Below are 20,184 nucleotides of genomic sequence, written 5' to 3'. Positions count from 1 at the left end.
CAGCATTTTGTTTGTGAAACTTGGTGGTTGCTGTCACAGGATGTCCAACTCTTCGTTAGTCACGCAGGTCACATGTTCCTGCCTCTACATCTTTAAGCATGCTTGCCCAACGATGCACAGTACTCACATCAACACAATCACCATAAACTACTTTCATAGTTTGATGAATCTCCTTTGCGGTGCTGCCTTCTGCTGTCAAGAAATCAATGACTGCACGTTGCCTAAATCACTTTGACCGACCGTCTGTGCAGAGTTCCATACTTTACGCTGTAACAACACAACTGTTCAATGCTAAGGCTTCCCACTAACTGGAGCTGTAGAGAAGAGGCTACAGAACAAGCCAGTACCTGCCACATACCAGCGCTGTCAACTGTTGAAGAGTTACAAAGGTGGAGGCATTACTTTTCAGTCAACCCTTGTAGATGTTGCTCCCTGCGAAAATGCATCAAAGAAGGAAGCTGTGGCATGTGGATGCAATAAAAGCAAGGAATGAGTTACCATATTGGCTTGTAGTAATGCAAGTGGGAACCATAAGCTTAGACTTACATTAATAAGAAAATCACAGAAACCTAGAGCTTTCAAAAACCTGAAGAATCAGGATTCGCTATCTCTACATTGCTCTCATCAAAAGACAACATGGATGAATTCAGAAATCTTTAAAACCTGGTTCCAAAATGATTTCATACCAGCCGTAGAGAAATATTTGAAACACAGCAGTTTACCAATGAAAGCTCTGCTGCTTCTTGATAATGCACCTTCACATTCAGCCAGTTACAATCACTTAGATGGACATATTTTTGCCACCAAATGTCACTGCTCTTCATCGGCTGGTGGACCAGCGCTTCCTTTAAATGCTAAAGAAATAGTATCACCACTATCTTCTCAGTTCGTTGATATCAGTGGTTGATGGTAATGAAAACTTTGTAGCCATTCTGAAGAGGATTGACTTGCTAGAAGTCATGAGATGGTTGACCAAAGCATGGGAAGAGATTCTAAACGTATCATTTATAAGGTCTTGTAAAATTCTTTCACCACGGAGGTGGTCATTTTAACTTTGAATCCATGTGTGAAAGTGGAGTAAAGATGAAAACGGTGATATCATTTAGTTGCTCAAAAATGTACCAGGCTGTAAGGATGTTGATGTAGAGGACGTCACAGAATGGATGGTAAATGATGAAGTGGATCAACTAACTGACAATAATATTGTGGAAATGGTGATGCTGGGGGAAGTAATACAAGAGGAGGGGGCAAACGTAGATTACAGGAGAAATCTCATCCCATATTTGGAAGGGGTCAAGAAGATTGACTGACTGATGCAGTACATGGCGAGTAGGAGAAAGCTATGTCAGATGGTATCATCTGATTGCACCTACATTGACATTTGCATCTGAACTCTGCAAACCAGAGGTTGTCATGGCAGAGGATACACCCTATTGTATCAGTTATTAGGGTTTCGTCCTGTTCCATTCACATATAGAGTGTGGAAAGAATGATTGTTTGAATGATTGTGTGCATGCAGTGTAATTAATCTTACCCACACGATCACTATGTGGGGGATACATAGGGTGTTTAGTATATTGCTGGAATAATCATTCAGAGCCAGTTCTTGAAACTTTGTTAACAGACTTCCCCGATATAGTTTACGTCTCTCTTCAAGGGTCATCCAGTTCATTTCCTTCAGTATCTCTGTGACACTCTCCCATGGATTAAACAAACCTGTGACCATTCATGCTACCCTTCTCTGTATACTTCCAATATCTCCTGTTAGGAGATATTGGAAGTATACAGGTCCCACACTTCAGCAATTCTAGAACCTGTCGCATGATCGATTTGTAAGCAATCTCCTTTGTAGACTAATTGCACATCCCCCATATTCTACCAATAAACTGAAGTCTACCACCTGCCTTACCCACAACTGAACCTACATGATCATTTCATTTCATATCCCTACAAAGTGTTACTCCTGGATGTTTGTAGAGTTGGTCCATTCCAACAGTGACTCATTGATATTATAGTCAAAGGATACTACTTTTTTTCATTTTGTGAAGTGCAAAATTTTACATTTCTGTACATTTAAAGCAAGTTGCCAGTCTCTGCCCCACTTCGAAATCTTATCAAGATCTGACTGAATATTTATATAGCTTCTTTCAGATAGTACTTCAATACAGATATAGATAGTACCTCATTATAGATAACTACATCATCTGCAAAAAGTTTGATTTTCCTATTAATATTGTCTGTAAGATCATTAATATAAAAAATAAACAGTGAGGGTCCCAAATCACTTCCTTGGGGCGCACCCAAAGTTACTTTTACATCTGACGATGACTTTCCACCCAAGATAACATACTGCGTCCTCCTTACCAAAAAACCGTCTATCCAGTCACAAATTTCACTTGATACCCTATATGAGATCTGTTCAAAAAATTCTGAAACATTCGTAATTTCGCACCATTGTTGTGGTGGAGGCGCATGCCTGTGTTTAATGTCTGCCTATTATTGTTCAGTGCCTTATTGAATAGAATGTTGTGTTGCACAGTTTGTGAATTTCGAGATGGCAGAGTTGGAGGAGCAACATGTCTGCATTAAATTTTGCATAAAACTCAAACTTTGACAGAGACACACCAAATGATGCAGGAAGCCTATGTTGACGAGTACTGAAGCCATACTCGATGTGAAGAATGGTTCACACAGTTTAAAAATGGCCATACAAAAGTTGAAGATGACTCTTGTTCAGGATGCCCTTTGAAGTTCACTGATGATGCTCATGTCAGGAACATTAACAAAATTGTGCGTGCCATTCAAAGACTGTCTGTCCAAGAGATTACAGAAGAATATAACATTTCAGTTGGATCAAGTCATGAAATCCTGACACAGCATCTTAGAATGCATCGTGTTGCCGCCAAGTTCATCCCACAGCTCATGAGTCAAGACCAGAAAGACCTTTGCCTACAAATCTGTGAAGAGCTATTGGATCATGCAAATGAGAACGATATGTTCCTTAAGAGAATTATAACTGGTGATGAGATGGGGGTTATGATGTTGAGACCAAGGTTAGGTCTTTGCAGTTGGTTGGGAAACATTCTCCAAGACGAAAACCAGGTTGTCAGGTCAGGTCAAGTCAATTGTCAGAGTCATGCTGATGGTATCTTTAGCTTTGAAGCGTTAGTTCATCATGAATTCATTGCAACAGGGACAAACTGTTAATCAATGGTACTGTCTCAATGCCTGTGAGAAAATGTGAGAAGAAAACGGACTGAAATGTGGTGAGACAATTCATGGCTCTTGCATCACGATAATGCATCCGCACATTCATTTGTGTTAGTGTGTGACCGTTGCACAAAAAACGAAATCGCTGTTCTGCCTCATTCTCCGTACTCTCCAGACCTGACCCTGCAGACTTTTTTTAAATTTTTCAGTTTCATAGTTGAAAACCGTGTTGAAAGGACTAAGATTTGCTATGATAGATGAGATAAAAGAATGTTCGCAGATGGTGCTTCGCGCATTCCAGCAAGAGCCATACCAAGACTGCTTGTGGAAGTGGAAACAGCATTGGGAGCATTTTATCAATTGTGAAGGAGAGTATTTTGAAGGTGACCATTCACAATAAGCAAGAGGTACGCATAGAAAAATTTTGTGGACAAAGTTCTGGAATTTTTTGAACAGAACTTGTATAATTGTGCTTTTGGCAATAAGTGTAGGTGTGCTACCGAGTCAAATGCTTTTCAGAAATCAAGCAATATTGCATCTACCTGACTGCCTTGATCCAAAACTTTCAGTATGCCATGAGAGAAAAGTGTGAGTTGTGTTTCACATGATCGACGTTTTCAAAATCTTTGCTGGTTGGCAGAGACCATTCTGTTCAAGATACCTCATTATGTTTCAGCTCAAAATATCTTCTAAGAGTCTACAACAAATCTGTGTCGAGGATACTGGACAGTGGTTTTGTATATCACTTCTACCACCCTTTTTGTAGACAGATGTGACCTGCGCCTTTTTCAAGAGTTTGACATGGTTTTTTGTTCGAGCTATCTACGATAGATTATAGTTAGAAGAGGGGCTAACTCAGCTGCAAATTCAGTGTAGAAACTGACAGGGATTCCATTGGGCCCTGGAGGTTTGTCCAATTTCAACAATTTCAGCTTGTTCTCAACATCACTGGCACTAATACTAATTTCATTCATCTTTTCAGTAGTAGGAGGATTAAATTGGGGCAATTTTCCTGGATTTTCTTTGTAAAACAATGTTTGAAAACGGAGTTAATCATTTCAGCTTTAGCTTTTTTCTACCTTCAGTTTCAGTTCCTATCTCATTTGCTAGCACCTGAACGCTAACTTTGGTGCCACTAACAGCCTTTACATACGACAAGGTTTTTGATGGCTTCTGTGACAGATCATTTGACAGTATTCTGCTATGGTAGTCATTGAGGACATCATGAATTACTCTCTTGACAGCCAAACACATTTCATTCAGCATCTCTCTGTCCATAGCCCTATGCTTTGTTTTACACTAATATCTTTACAGTAATATCTGTTTCTTTGGAAGTTTCTTTACAGTGACTGCGTACCATGGAGGTTTCCTCTCATTATGAACTGTTCTTCTGGGTACATATCTATCCAGTGCATGGCCAACTATTTTTTAAACTTGAGCCAAATGTTCCTCTACATCCTCCTGCCCTGTGCTGAAAGTTTAAAGTTCCTCATTGAGATACAACACTACTGATTTTTCATCGAGTTTACTGAACATATATATCTTTCTACTTGTTTTAGTTGTTCTTTGTACTTTGTTATTAATTGTCGCCACGGACGTGTCATGTTCATTGATACGAGTTTTGATGTGGACATCCTCAAAGAGGTCAGGTCTGTTTGTTGCAGTTAAATCCAATATATACCCATCTTAAGTGAGGTTCGTAACTACCTGTTCTAGATAGTTTTCAGAGAGTGCATTTAGTAAAGTTCCACGAGATGTCTTATCACAGCCACCACTAACAAAGCAGTAATTTTCCCAATTAATTGTTGGACAGTTAAAGTCTCCACCAATGATTATAGTATGGTTAGGGAACTTACGTACAAGTGAACTAAGGTTTTCTCTCAAGGTTTTGGTTACATCAGGAGATGAGTCTGTTGTGTTATAGAAGGATCCAATTATCATTTTATGCCCACTCCTGATGCTGAGTCTTGCCCAAACAGTCTCACATGCAGCTTCAATTTCTACCTTGGTGGATTTGAATTGCTTGTCTACTGTGACAAATACACCAATTCCATTTCCCATTTACACATCCTTTTGATATACACTTAAAGTTTCCCCAAAAATCTCCCTGCTATCAATTTCAGCTGTACCTAGTATTATGTGAGCTTCACTGCTTTTCATGAGCGCTTCAAACTCTGGCACTTCGTTGCAAATGTTTCTGTAGTTTACCATTAGGATTTTAGTACTCTCATCTGTGAGAGGCATTTCTTTCGATCCTACACTGATACTTTTGGGTTTCCTACAGCTATTGTTATCTGGATTGGATGGAAAGTTGTTTAATAAAAAAAAAAAAAAAAAAAAACACCTTTTGTGCACCCCACACGCAGTCAGTTACCTAAGTAGCTGCCTCTGATGTGTAGCGCACACCTTACCCATTCAGCAGGACCCTGCTGTTCGCAGCCTAGCTCGTCGCAGAAATTTCTCGTTCACTTATTCAATTTGACTCAGAACCAAAGAGCCACAATCGGTGGAGGGATATTACAGCACAGAAGAGGGTAAAACGAAGGAAAGAGTCATCTATCAGAGATTTTTGTAAAACCTCGGGCCTTTAATCCTTTTTGGTGTGCCTGGCTCTTCACATGTGTGTTAATCATACATTCTGGATGTACAATCCAGATTGTTTTCTGTAATAATATTTGAAGGGTACATTATTTGCATAACAAACACTTATAACTAGCATGTATTACATAAGAAGTCAGAAAATATTAATAATATTGGTACAAAAGGGGATTTTGATTGGTATAGGTGGGGTAGGAAGGGAAAGTGTAGAGACTTCCAGCCTATCCAGCGTTTTTGTTATCCGACTTTATCTTCTGCCACATTAAGCCAGGTAGTCAAAAATCTGCTCCTTACGTCCATTTGACAGTCACTATTTCTAACTCATCAAATGCTCCATTCTACATAGACTGGGCATCTGTGACAATTGTATCTGCTCCATCACTGAATCCTTGAAAACCTGTACCAAAAACCTCTTTCAGTCTTACCTCTCCAGCAACTACCCCACAGATACTGCCCACAAGCAAATCTCCCGAGCAGTATTTTCCTCAGCTTCTGACAAATACAGCTTCCACTTAAAAACAAAAACCACCTCAGAAGCACCACCCATACCACCCAGCTCTATCCAGACATTGAACACCACAATACATCAATACGTTACTTCCCCAAGGCTATGAATTTCTCAAGTCAAGCACTGAAATAAAGTTACTCCTCCCCAAAAACCCTTCCCACACCACTCACTCTCGCTTCGTGCCACACTGCTAACTTCCACATTCAAATCACATGATGTTCACAGTTAATTATTCCTATCCAGAGCCACTCTGTCTGCATTTGTTCCATTGTAAAACCTTCCCCATTAATCTACCTCTACCACTTACTACAGCCCCCTCACTAGCAACGTGTACACCAAAAATAAAGCAACTTGTGGAATGATGCATGTGTGAACCAGATAACATTTGTTCACTGCACAGAGTTTTATGTATGTAGCAGTGACCACAACTAAACTAGTTGGGGTAAGTGTTTAACTGTTATTTCTTTTGACAATATTATGAAAAGGATAAATTGCTACTCACCACATAGTGGAAATGTTGAGTCTCAGAGAGGCACAACAAAAAGACTACTAAACATGTAAGCTTTCGGCCAAGGCCTTCTTCTCATAACATATGCACGCACACACATTCATGGAAATGCAACTCACACACGTGACCACTGGCTCTGGCTGCCGAGGCCAGACTGTGAGCAACTGTGCATGATGGGAGGAGCAGTCTGGATGGTGGGGGTAAGGAGGAAGCTGTGGCAGGGAGGGAAAAGGAGAGCAGGGTACAAGTGGGGGACGGTAAAGTGCATACAGAGATGAAGTGGAAAGAGGGTGGGGCAACTAGGTGCAGTCAGGCGGTTAGATGGAGGTTGGGGTGGGGGCAGAAATGGAGAGAAGTAAAAAGATGTGTGGGTGCACTTGTGGAATAGAAGGCTGTGGACTGGGAATATGGAAGGGATAGGTGGGTGAAGGGCACCAACTAATTTCTCTATTGTTACTGTTCTCCATCCATACCCTGCTATCCCCCTCCCTCTCCACCCTAGCTTCCTCCTTACCTCCACCACCAGGATTGCTTCTCCCATAATCCACAGTTTCTTGCAGTCTGGTCTTGGTAGCCAGAGATAATGGTCAGGTGTGTGTGTGTGTGTGTGTGTGTGTGTGTGTGTGTTTCAGAAGAATGCCTTCTGGCCAGAAGCTTGTGTGTTTAGTAAGCTTTTTGTTGTGCCTGTCTGCAGCTCAAAACTTCTGCCATATGTTGAGTAGCAATGTACCGCACATACGGGCCCACACACACACACACACACACACACACACACACACACACACAGAGAGAGAGAGAGAGAGAGAGAGAGAGAGAGAGAGAGAACGTTTTTTCTCATCTCCTTTTCTGCTAGTCTCCTTGTTCTTTTAGGTCTCACAACAGGTAAGTTCCTCTCAGAGGAAACAACTAACTGTTCTGAAAACTAAGGTAGTTTTTTGTACTTCTATGCGTATGTGTAGGCAGTATTGGCATCTCACCTCCTGAAGGTATGTACTGGCCCGACATTCTATAATTGTAGTTTTTTCAAGTGAATTTGCCCTTGTCATACAATTATTTTATGCTTAATACTTTGTGTGTAACATCATGTAAATAAAGTAAATCCTCACTAATTTGGAATTCATGATAATTCAGACTCATTGCAAAATGAAATGCTACCATATCGTATCGGACATCTCTTGCACTCAGTTCATTCCTTGTAAAATTTTAAAATACATCCGCTCCCTTCCCATTCACTTCACCTGTATGTGATAATGAGTAATTTATGTATCATTCTTGAATACAAGCACACAACAACAACAAAAAAAGCCTGCTCAGTTTACTTGCTGAAGCCTGTATGATGAATAAATCCCATATTAATAATCACTTATAAGTATGTTAAAGAGACATACTGGACAACACAGTAACTGAAGTGAATGTTAGGAGTAAATACAGATCCCTTTAATATGTAAAATAAAATGAGAGCACATGTTAAAATCTAAGCCACTGCTTCTACCCATAGTGTTATGACAGAGTCTCTCATCGGCAAGTCGATTTTTTATGACATCAAGAAAAATTACTATCAAATTTCGTACTTTGTGCTAAAACAAGATGAACTAAAAGGAAAACAAAATGAGGAGCAACATCTAAAGAGACCACTGTGGATGTTACCCCATGGGAAAAACAGGCTTCAATGTTAGTATGGGATGGCTATTTAGATTCTATGATCAGCACAATATCTCTAACACAGAAGCATGTGTGACAGTTTAAGTGCAGATGTTGCAATTGTAAAGAATTCAACAGTTTCAGAAGAGGAAAATTTGTCTTTGGATGCATCAACTTTGTAGACATTAATGCATATTACCAAAAATATTATCTTACACTAAAAGAGACGTAATAGCAAGTGATAAAAGAACAGACTACAAAAAAGTCACAACCACAATAAGTACTTTCTTTTATCCATTAACAATGGATATTGACAATGAAAATATTTCTACGGCATCAGCAACAGGCAGTTATGCCTCTTTAGCTGCTGTGGACCACATCATTGTAGATGCAGACAACAGCAGGAAACAATTGCTGATTTATATACCATTCTACAGTAAATATAGCACATAAATTTCCAATATAGTGCAGAATTCAATTTTTTTTTAAATAAATACAGTAATATTTCAACTGAATATTTATTCCATCTTTAATTTATTTAATTCTGTTGTTCATTACTGTGATATCATTACATTAGTCACTTTTTGCTGTATACTATTTCACATAATATTACAGCTCATGTAGTGTTCTTATCTCATTTTTATTAGATTGCGTTTTTCTCTGTCTGTATGTCAAGTACAAATATTCATTTTAAACTAACTTCCCTATAAGCTAGAGACTTGAAACTTTCAACATAGTGCAGAGCTGGATTACAATGAAATATTAATTCACTTTCTTATCTGGTGTGTGGTGGAGGGTACTTTGTGTACCATTGTCATTTCTCCGTTTTCCTGCTCTAGTCGCAAATGGTTGGGGGTAAGTCTCTGTGAGCTCAAATCTTTAATTAACTTTTATCTTCACTATCTTTTTGTGAGATATACATAGGAGGAGGCGATGTATTGGTTAACTCAGGTGAAGAGAAACTGAAATAAACGTGAAATTTGCCACATATCTCTGTTGTAATCTCATCAAAATGTTTGGAAATTATTGAAAAATTTCACACACACACACACACACACCCACACACACACACACACCCACACACACACACACACACACACACACACAAGGAAAAAAGCAGAAGTAACTATTTAAATAAAAATCAGTTTTTCATATAGCATAATTTTACATCAGACTTAAAAATGCAAAATAAATTTCTCCTAGCCCCACACAGATTGTTAACACGATACAGATAGTCTTGAAAATGTGTTAATTATGAATTTTTAATAGGTATGAAAGCACCTTAAAGATTTAAAATGAAAAACATGGGATGCATTTAATGCATATGTGATGATGCATGAATTGTTAACCTCCTTACTATTATATATTGCATGTGCCCCACATTTTTTCTTTTAAATCTTACAAGTATTTCCATAGCTATTAGAAATTCACTGTAACAAAGTTTCAGGACTATGTGTATGACGGTAGGAATCTGTATGGGACTGAGAGACATTATGAACTTCCAGCAAGCTGGAGTAATTGCAGGGCAGCAGTTTTGTTAATCAGTACAACAGAAAGACAGCCAATGTTACAAATATCACTTTTATTTACTCGAGACTAGTTTCAAGTCGGGGCTCATTTTCAGATCATCCATATAGTCAAAATGGTAATTCCCAAAATATAAGAGCCATGTCAAGATAACAAACGTACACATATAACAAAGTGCAAATGAACAGTTACAGAGCGTACAGATGTCTTTTCATCCTGGCGTGGTTTTCATATTTTGGGAAATGCCATTTTGATTGTGTGGATGATTCAAAAATGGGTCCCAATCGAAAGCAATTCAACAAGTAAATAAAATCGACATTTGCAACTTTGGTTGTTTCTCCATTGTACTAAGAGAAATTATTACTTTTTAGTCAGATTTAAAAATGTGGCATATTGAAAACAGAATTTTATTAAAATAATTGTTATTTAATTACTACGTGCACTGTAAGTTATAATCCTTTTTATGGCATCAGATAACTATTTCAGAAAACATTTCTCTAATTTGGGATTTCATATAGTCAGACTGGGACTCACTCCAGTTAGTGTGAGCTAGTTAAGATTTCACTATAATTATCACAGAAACGTATACAAGGTGTGATCAAAAAGTAATGGGAATTTTTTAATTTTGCATGCATATCTGATTTTCAGTTGTTTTTTTTATCTTGTTGGTACGCATGTTCCTGATTTATGTTTGGTTTTGAGTATTTAGTTTATTGTTGACAGTCAAAAACACTATGCATATTTTAGAGTGCTCGATGAATTTTTACTTTTGAAAAAGATGGGTCAAAGAATTTACATAAGATTTTGCCTGAAAAATGGAATGAAGTGCTGCACTGCATTCGAAATGTTGACTGTGGCTTTTGGTGAATCTACTATGAGTAAGACAAGAGTTTACATGTGGTATAATCATTTCAAAGAGGATTGAGAAGATGTTGACGATGATGATGACTGTGCTGGACGCCCTAGCATATAATTACTGAAGACAGTGTGGAAGAGGTAAAAAAACGTGGTTCTGGAAAATTGCCAAATCACCATCAGAGAGGTTGCTGCTAATGTCAGCATGTTCTTTGGCTCATGCCAAGCAATTTTTGTGTTTTGGGCATGAAATGTGTAGCAGCAAAGTTGGTTCCAAAATTGTTGAATTTCGACCAAAAACTTCGTAGCATAGGCATTGCTCAGGAATTACTGCATTAGGGGTTCCTACCTTATGCTCATATAATCAGTAAGCGATACTACTTGGAAGTTACGTGCCATTTACGTGAAGCAATCTGGAGAAAGCAACTGGAGTTGTGGCAAAACCACATGTAGGAATTGGATCACAATAGTGCTCCCACTCTTATGTCAGTGCATTTCGTGATTTTTTGGCAAAAAACTGTTATATTGCCTGAACCACTGTATTCGCTGGAAATGACTCCCTGTGACTTCTTTCTATTCCTGAAGCTGAAGAGAATCATTGAAGATGTTGTTTTGCCACCATTTATGAGATAAAAAGAGAATCACTTAAGGAGCTGAACAGCATAGTGAAAATTGAGTTCCAGAAGTGCTTCTAAAATTGGAAAAAGTGCTGGCACAGGTGTATTATATCTGAGGGGTTTACTTTGAAGGGGTAAAAGTTGATGTTAACGGATAAATAAAGATTCTTTAATAAAAACAAAATGTCCAGTTACTTTTTGATTACACTTCATGTACTTTATTTTTGGCTTTCATTGGAAAAAGAACTGTAGTTTTTGAGAAGCCCTAATGACTGAGCGACCAGTTGGTGCACATTCTGATTTGTGATTAGGGGACCCATCTTACTTTTTCCTAATGAAAATAACACTTCCTTCATCATATTTCAATATTATAAGTAGTTATACTAATTTGATGCGGAAAACATTACATATACAGGTTGTCATTTATTTGTTGCCCATGGCATTTCTGCTGTTTTTACAAGAAATTCCTTCAGAATTTAAATGATGATAATTTCTATAAAATTTTATCCACATCAATGAGCAATGTTTATTGTCTGCCTTTTGTGGCTACAGAATGCAGCAAACAGGGTATCTTGCTGTACATGACAGATTTTAAAATTTGTGAAGCTCATGGTGAAGACTGTGAGAACATTCTGTCTCAAAATTTCAGTGCCTTGAAATAATCACAATGATTAAATTAGTAAATGACTCCAAAGCAGTCTACTATTTGCAACAAAAGTTGGTTTTATTCAGCATTTGACCATGGCTTCGATGGATGTAAACTAGTCTTCAGAAATACATGTAATTAAAACTAAAACATCATCATATACATTGACATGCACCAACAGCATATTTCCACTGAACGAATGTCAGATCGATTCATTATTTGGTATTTTCCCAATGCAAAATTTTAATTACATGTATTTTGAAGTAGTCTTGTTTACATTCATCGCAACCATAGTCAAATGTTGAATGAAACCACCTTTTGTTGCAACTGGTTGGCAGCTTTCAATTCATTTACTGATCTCTAACCATTGCTGAAGTGCAGATGTGGTTAGAATATTAAAAATAATGATTAAATTACAATATTAAGAGGCATGCCAAGACAAAATGTGGTTATTTGTACAGTAATTCTGCGAATATAGTATGAAGTCTGTAAAGTCATACTAGTGTCTCTTAAATTGTATCACAAACTAGCTACAGTTATGTTGGTGTAGATGGGAGGGATCTTTGTCAAATTGGTCCTATTGTCTCAAAATAATGTATCAGTTTCTTAGTATGAAAATAAAAATTAATAATATGTCACACTTTATGGCAATCTGCTTTGAATTAGGTTGCTTTGTAATTAATGAACAGATGCTATGGTGTTCCCGTGTCAGAGATTTGATGTGCTATGAAAAATATTGTATCTGATGATCAAATATGGTGCAGAGGATGGGAATGAGCACATATTAATTTTTGTCATAGTTACTTAAATTAGACAGTTTACTTAGGTATATCTTCCTGACTAAAACACCATGATCAGTATATGAAACTGATCCCTAACTTTTCTTCACTGACTGCAGGAAGCACCTTCAGAGGTAAAACGGCAACTTGATCAGGTACTCTTTATAGAGCTGTATACAGAACCCCACCATTTGTAACATGATGTTGATTCCTTAATTGTATTCAGATGGCACCATTGTTCTTGATTAAAAGTAATTGATTGTTATTTTATTGGCGTAAATTCAACATTTCTATTTTGTCTAATGGAACACATTTTTCCTTTCTGTTAAAATTATTGCAGTGTTTGTATACTTCTATGGCCTCTCTGTATGTGCGCACGTGATTATGTCTTCTTGATACGTATCAGTAGTATCAACCCAAAAATGCAATTTACATTGGAAAAGAGAACACTGGACAACTTAATTTTTCTGGAAGTGTCTGTAATTAAAAAAGAACGGCACTCTGGGCCATACATTGTACAGAAAAGCTACAGTCACTAATTGTACGCACACATAAGGACTCCACCCATCACCTAAAATCAACAAGATGTGTAACTAAAACCTTCATGGATAGGGCTAGTAAAATTTGTGAGCTAATCTAATTACAAGATGAGCTCAATCACTTAGTCAGCTTTCAAGAAAAATCATTACACCAGTAATGAGGTGATCAGGCACACACTATCCAAGAAGAGAGAAAGCCAGAACTAATGAGGAACAGTGGTTGCCAAATGGGAAAGGTTTCCTCCCATTTATTAACAAAGTTACAATCACATTGGGAAAGTGTTGGCTGAGTATGGGGTTGAAACTATCTCTACATCCAATAAGAAGATAAAAGATGTTCGGCATCTGTGAGCAATACCTGGGCGATGTAAAATTCCTTGTAATTGTGAGTGAATGTACGTTGAAACCACAAAAAGAAGTGGTGATACCTATTTAGCCAAACTAAAGGAGCTGTCACCTGGGGCATACTGACAAATCAGCCATAGCAAAACATATTTTCCAAGATAGAAACCACGTGAAAAAATTCCGAGAGGTGAACATTTTAACAAAGAATGTCTTATCATGGGCACATGTATAGAGACGCCACAGATATCTACAAAAATCATAATAATTTTAATAGAAAAGATGATGTTAAGTTAGATAAAATATGGATGTCAACTTTGCACCAACAGAATGATAATTGATTACTTTTAATTGAGGACGATGGTGGCATCCAGAGATAATTATGCAATCAGTAAACCTGAGGAATGGTGGTGCCCTTGATGCAATTGATTTTTTTTAACTCCAAAGATGTCACTTGCAGTCAGAGATAAGACATTAGGAAATAGTTTTATATATTGACCACAGCCTCTCAGCCTGTAAGTTTTAACTGAAGTAGACTGAACACTGTCCATCAGTGTGGCGTATTTATTTATGTACATATTTTGTGTTCCAGGGCTTTACTTGAGACGCATCATATTGCACTTTGAGAAACTTTCATTCTCCCAGGTTGTATCAGTCTACCAGGTGTTCAAGGAGTATTGTCAAGGAGCATTTTCTGGCCGACTGACTGTAGAAAGTGTAGACAGCTCTGTCTCTTGTCAGACAACTTTTGATACTCCTGTGACCCCTCTCGGTACAAAAGGACCTAGAGCAAATTTTGAGGACATAAGCCTCAAGGATATTGGGTAAACATACAATAGAATATATTTTCTTATTATTCCTGTGTTTGTTACATCAGGGGTTTTGGAGTTGAGTTCATGACTTTTGTGCAGTTATAATTTTTTATTGTTTGTCTTCTGTTCCCACATGTGAGCTCACAAATCTCTCATGAGTATGTGTGTGGCAAGCATGGGCTCAGAGAGACGGCATTTCTTGTTACCCCATGCCACTCTGCCTCCTTCCCATCCCCTCCATTCCCTTCCCCCTGTCTATTCTTCCCTTCCGATCCATGAAAAGTGGTTGTTTCTTTTTGTGTAGACAGTATTCGACCCAGGTCTGCAAATTTGGTCGTTCTTCCAATCCCTACATCAGATCATCATTTTTGGCTAATAAACTTTGGTTCCTGTTAGCACAGGTGACACACAAGCTTTGAAATTTTTGATCAGTAGCATGATTTGTGTGGGTTAGGTTGCTCAATATGGCATGCATCCCACCAGGTGTGCTGCTGGCATGTGTGATATACATATGTTCCCAAAACTCAGTATGGTAGCCAACACATTGTGGGGTGTCTTAAAGTACTTGTATGGCTGTAGCCCACTGACCACACAGGAAATGCACTCTTGGTGTCTGAGATGTCAGCTCACTGTGAATGCCTAACAGAATCAGTTCAATTTAATGCAGAAAGATTCAGTCCCAAGGCATTTGCTTCCTTAGCATTGGAGAATCAAAGTGAAACAACAGCAACACAATATTTGGTCTTTACCAGAACAGATGCACAGTACGTGATTTAAAAAAGAAAAACACCTTGTTCTTTGTAGAACAAATGAAAGACTAGTACAATGAAGTTGCATCAATAGATATATAGAGAAATGAAGCTATATTAATCAGGTCACCACCTGCCCAATTGTGAGTGCTACTGTTATGTAACAAACTTCATGATATATTTAAAAAGAAAGATGATGAGACTTACCAAACAAAAGTGCTGGCAGGTCGATAGACACACAAACAAACACAAACATACACACAAAATTCTAGCTTTCGCAACCAACGGTTGCCTCGTCGGGAAAGAGGGAAGGAGAGGGAAAGACAAAAGGATATGGGTTTTAAGGGAGAGGGTAAGAAGTCATTCCAATCCCGGGAGCGGAAAGACTTACCTTAGGGGGAAAAAAGGACAGGTATACACTCGCCCACACACACATATCCATCCGCTTATACACAGACACAAGCAGACATTTGTGCTCAGAAGTGCACTTCATAAGACGTTCTAACTGGTGTATGGGATGGTTTTTCATTTTGACTTTTCATTCCAATGGATGAAACACAGAGAGTTCACTATGTCCACAGGATCCAGAAGGCCTAAAAGATAAGAGGCTGGACACTTATGCATTCATTCTGACCTTCAAATATTCACTCTCAGAAAAATGAAAATAGTTATCTAGCATTGTGGTTTCAGACTGTATCTACTGCCTCTGATGCAACATTTCAAATGCATGATCTTTGGCCCTGTCATAACACCGCTATACGAGCAAACCAATCAGTGTAGATTGTGCTGATACACGAAAATGCTCCATATAAAAAACAAGTGCTTTGTATTCTTTCTGAGTATCAAGTTACAGTTAATTCTGACATTTACAGTCTGTATACATTACATCACATTTTTCACAAGTAACAACCAATGTATCACTTACAACAAGAACTTGTCCCTCTCCAACACTAGGCCCAAATGGTCTCACAAGTGTGACTCAGGAGAAAAAACAGCAGATTATTCTGTCGTATTACCCTTTCTAATCTGCAGCAAGGACCTCGGCCACTTCCTTAACGGAGCAGTATCCTATAGGACAGATTTCTCTTGGCTACTACAGGGCCCCAGCCTGTGCAGCATTTTTTCCCTCCCATGCTGCATGGCTATCCTCGTGCTATTCCTTTTCCCTCTCCCTTAGCAAACATGTCTGGGGTGTTTTTGGGAATGTGTTCCATTTTTTCAGTAGCTGACACAAGAACAGTCCCACCACTGTCTTTCATTCCTCGTTTCCTTACTTCATTCACCTTCTCCTATCCTTCCTAAGTTTCAGCGTTTGTGGCTCCTCGTTTTCTTCTTCCTCCCTGTGCACTCCTAAAGGCCAGCCCACATGTCTGACGCGTATGTGTTACCCAGTCGGGTAACACATAATTCGTAGCCCCGGGTCGACAGTTAGAGTTCGCACATACCCCCTGGTACAGGCCAGGCCCAGGGAGGAGTGATTGCCTGAGTTCCTTCATCTTTCCAAATTGCCAATTGGTCCCTCTGTTGGGTGTTCTGGAAGTGTGACCTGAGGTGCAAACAATCACCTAAGGCAGGTGAGCCACCCTCTGAACAGGGCACTCAGTTGGAAGGAGCGCACCATTGGAGATGCTGGCAATCGTGGAGAATTATCTCACAATGAGCCAATCATCATCTTTGCAGGCCACATCTACCAGATGTAAACGGAATGAAGCTCCCAATTCAAAGGCCTTCCCAGCTACTTCAGAGATCCTCGTGGTTTCACGTACTGAAGACAGTCAGTCCTTTGCAATGGAAATCCATTGCTTATTCAGAAAGGTGTTGATACGAGTGCTGGCCCTCTGAAATCCTGCTGTTGTTTACAAAATGGCACTTTGCTTTTGGAGACTACTTCTGATTCTCAAGCACAACAACCGCTTATCTCAGCGGCTACCCTGTTCGTTTCAAGGCCCACAGATCTCTGTATTCTTCCAGAAGTGTTATTTATACTAGGCTGCTCGATGGTCTGACCAAGGCAGAAATCCAAATGTACCTCTTTGGACCTATGCTTCTGCACTGCCCAGCTTTCCCATCATCTCGAATGGTCCATTCTCTCTGACACATACTCGAGTGACCATTTCCCGTGTGCTATCTGCCTGCTGACTCCGACCCCACCTATGTGTGCACACATATCCATTTGCTGACTCCTACCCCACCTACGTGCACACCCAAATGGCAGCTTACTAAGGACAGCTGGAGGCTTTACTCCTCCCTAGCGACCTTCAACGAGTACCATTTCCCCGGTTTGATCACCAGGTAGAATATCTTACAAACATTATCCTTACTGCTGCAAAATGTTCCATTCCTCACACTTCCTCTTTACCACGCCATGTCCTGGTCCCTTGGTGGACTAAGGCATGCTGCAACATGATTTGTCCGTGGAAATGTGCTCACTGCATTTTTAACTATCATCCTATGATGACAAACTGCATTCAGTATAAACAGTTGCATGCACAGTGTCTTCACATTCTTTGGGATAACAAAAAAGCTAGCTGGATTTCATTAGACAGTTCTTTTAATAGTTCCACTCTCTCTTCCATTGTGTGGCCCAACCTCCGTTGGCTCTCTGGGACCAAGATCCATTCTCCAATTTCCAGCCTGACAGTAGCAGATGTCATCATAGAGGACCCTATTGCTATCTCCAACACCTTGGGCTGCTATTTTGCGGAGCTTTCAAGCTCCTCCCACTATCACCCTACCTTTCTCCATTGGAAACAATCGGAGAAGGCTTGGACAGCCTTTTCTTTTCAGAGTCGTGAGTGTTACATTGCCACCTTTACTATGGGGGAGCTAGATCCTGCTCTCACTTCATACCGATCCTCTTCCCCAGGGCCAGACGATATTCACATTCAGATGTTGCAGCACCTTTCTCTTGCAGGCAAGCATTTTCTGCTTCATGTGTACAACCACATCTGGGCAGGGGGTGTGCTTCCAAGTCACTGGCGTGAAGCCTCTGTCATACCCATACCTAAGCCTATTAAGGACAAACACCTTCCTTTTAGCTACTGCCCCATTTCTCTCACCAGCTGTGTTTGCAAGGTGATGGAATGTATGATTCGTGCCTGGCTGGTATGGTGGCTCGAGTCTTTTAATTTACTAACCACTGTGCTGTGTGCATTTCGAGCATGCTCTTGACCGTCTCGTCACTGTCCAACCATGTCATGGATGGTTTTATGTGGAAATCCCAGACCGCGGCTGTGTTTTTCAATTTAGAGAAAACCTGTGACACCTGCTAGAGGACTGGTATCATCCGTACTCTCTACAAGTGGGGCTTCCATGGCGGCATGCCCTGTTCCTTCAGGAAGTTTTAAGGGATTGAGTTTTCAAGATATGTGTTGGTTCTGCCTTGTCAGACACCTTTTTCCAGGAAAACAGTGTGCCTCAGGCTTCCATCCTGAGTGTCGTCCTCTTTCCTATTGTCATTAACCCTATAATGGCCTGTCTGCAGCCGGGCATCTCTGGCTCTCTTTTCGTTGATGATTTTGCCTCCTATTGCAGTTATCCACAGACTTGTCTCATTGAGCGATGTCTTTGCTCATGAAGCATCGACAATGGCTTTCGTTTTTCCACTGACAAAACCATTTGTATAAATTTTTGGCAGGGCAATTGGTTTCTTGCAGCGTCTTTACGTCTTGGGCCTGTTGCTCTTCCATTTGTTGAAACTACGAAATTCCTGGGGCCCATACTCGATAGGAAACTTTCTTGGTCCTCCCAAGTCTTACCTAGCCACCCACTGTATGTGGTCCCTCAGTGTCCTACTTGTCCCCAGTGGTACTTCCTGGGGAGCAGATCACACCACCCTCCTCCATTTGTACCGGTCCCGTGTCCATTTGAAACTGGACTATGAGTGTTTCGTTTATGCATTTGCACATCCATCCTTCTTATGCTGTCTCAATACTATCCATCATTGTGGCATCCATTTGGCCACTGGCGCCTTTTACACTAGCCCGGTTGAGAGTCTGTATGCAGAAGCTGCCGAACTACCACTGTCATATCACCATGCCGTTTGTCTGCCACATGTGGTCACCCATCCTATGCCTCCTCCTTCGATCACTCCTTTGATTGCCAGTATGGTGTGCGTCCCTCTTCTCTGTTATCTCCTGGCGTTCACTTTCGGCTCTTGCTCCAGCAGCTTAACTTCACGCTACCAACAACTTTCCCAGTGGGTGAGAATCCTTCACCACCTTGGCTTCACGTGGCTGCCCATGTTCACCTTGACCTTTATTCGCTTCCAAGGAAACTACTCTAGCCTTGCTCTATCACTGTCAGTTTCACCACCTTCGCGCAGAACTTTGCGATAGTGCCTTTTTGCTCACTGATGGCTCTCTGACTGACCATGGTGTCAGGTGTGCCTTCGTCATTGGCACCGAAGTTTTCCGTTATCGGCCTCTGGAGTCTTTACAGCAGAGTTCTTCGCCCTGTATCAGGCCAGGCAGTATATCTGGTGACACAGGCTTTTCAATTGCGTCATGTGATCCGACTCTCTCAGTGCCCTTCAAAGCCTCTGTGTGCTGTACACCAACCATACCTTAGTTCAACGGGTCCGGGAAAACTGTCACTTGCTCACTCGTGATGGAGCCACAGTCATAGTTATGTGGGTTTCTGGTCACGTCGGTCTGTCAGGAAACAAGACCACTCACACTGTTACCAAGGCTACAGTCCTCATACCTCAGTCCACTAGTTCTTACATTCTCTCCGATGATCCCTGTGTTACCATCTGTCAGCAGGTGGTGTTACCTTATTTCCACATCCCTATTTTTAGCTGTCTTCTCTTCCGTCAATTGGGATTAAAAAGCAGTCATTTTTAATTCCTCTCT

The 20,184-nt window shown here is 40.0% G+C and overlaps 1 protein-coding gene across 2 annotated transcripts in view; it reads left to right on the top strand.

Moving 5' to 3' along the window:
* Window positions 1-20,184, top strand: part of LOC126187377 (anaphase-promoting complex subunit 5) — a 148,020-nt gene that overhangs the window by 81,676 nt on the left and 46,160 nt on the right. For both annotated transcript variants that reach the window (XM_049928425.1, XM_049928427.1), the window contains one exon: window positions 14,363-14,594. In XM_049928425.1, coding sequence (XP_049784382.1) covers window positions 14,363-14,594 — 232 coding nt within the window. The remainder of the gene's footprint in view (window positions 1-14,362; window positions 14,595-20,184) is intronic.

The sequence above is a fragment of the Schistocerca cancellata genome, chromosome 5 (genome assembly GCF_023864275.1).
Source record: "Schistocerca cancellata isolate TAMUIC-IGC-003103 chromosome 5, iqSchCanc2.1, whole genome shotgun sequence".
Lineage (NCBI taxonomy): Eukaryota > Metazoa > Arthropoda > Insecta > Orthoptera > Acrididae > Schistocerca > Schistocerca cancellata.
The sequence above is the reverse complement of the archived record's forward strand: the minus strand, read 5'-3'. Positions and strand labels throughout refer to the sequence as shown.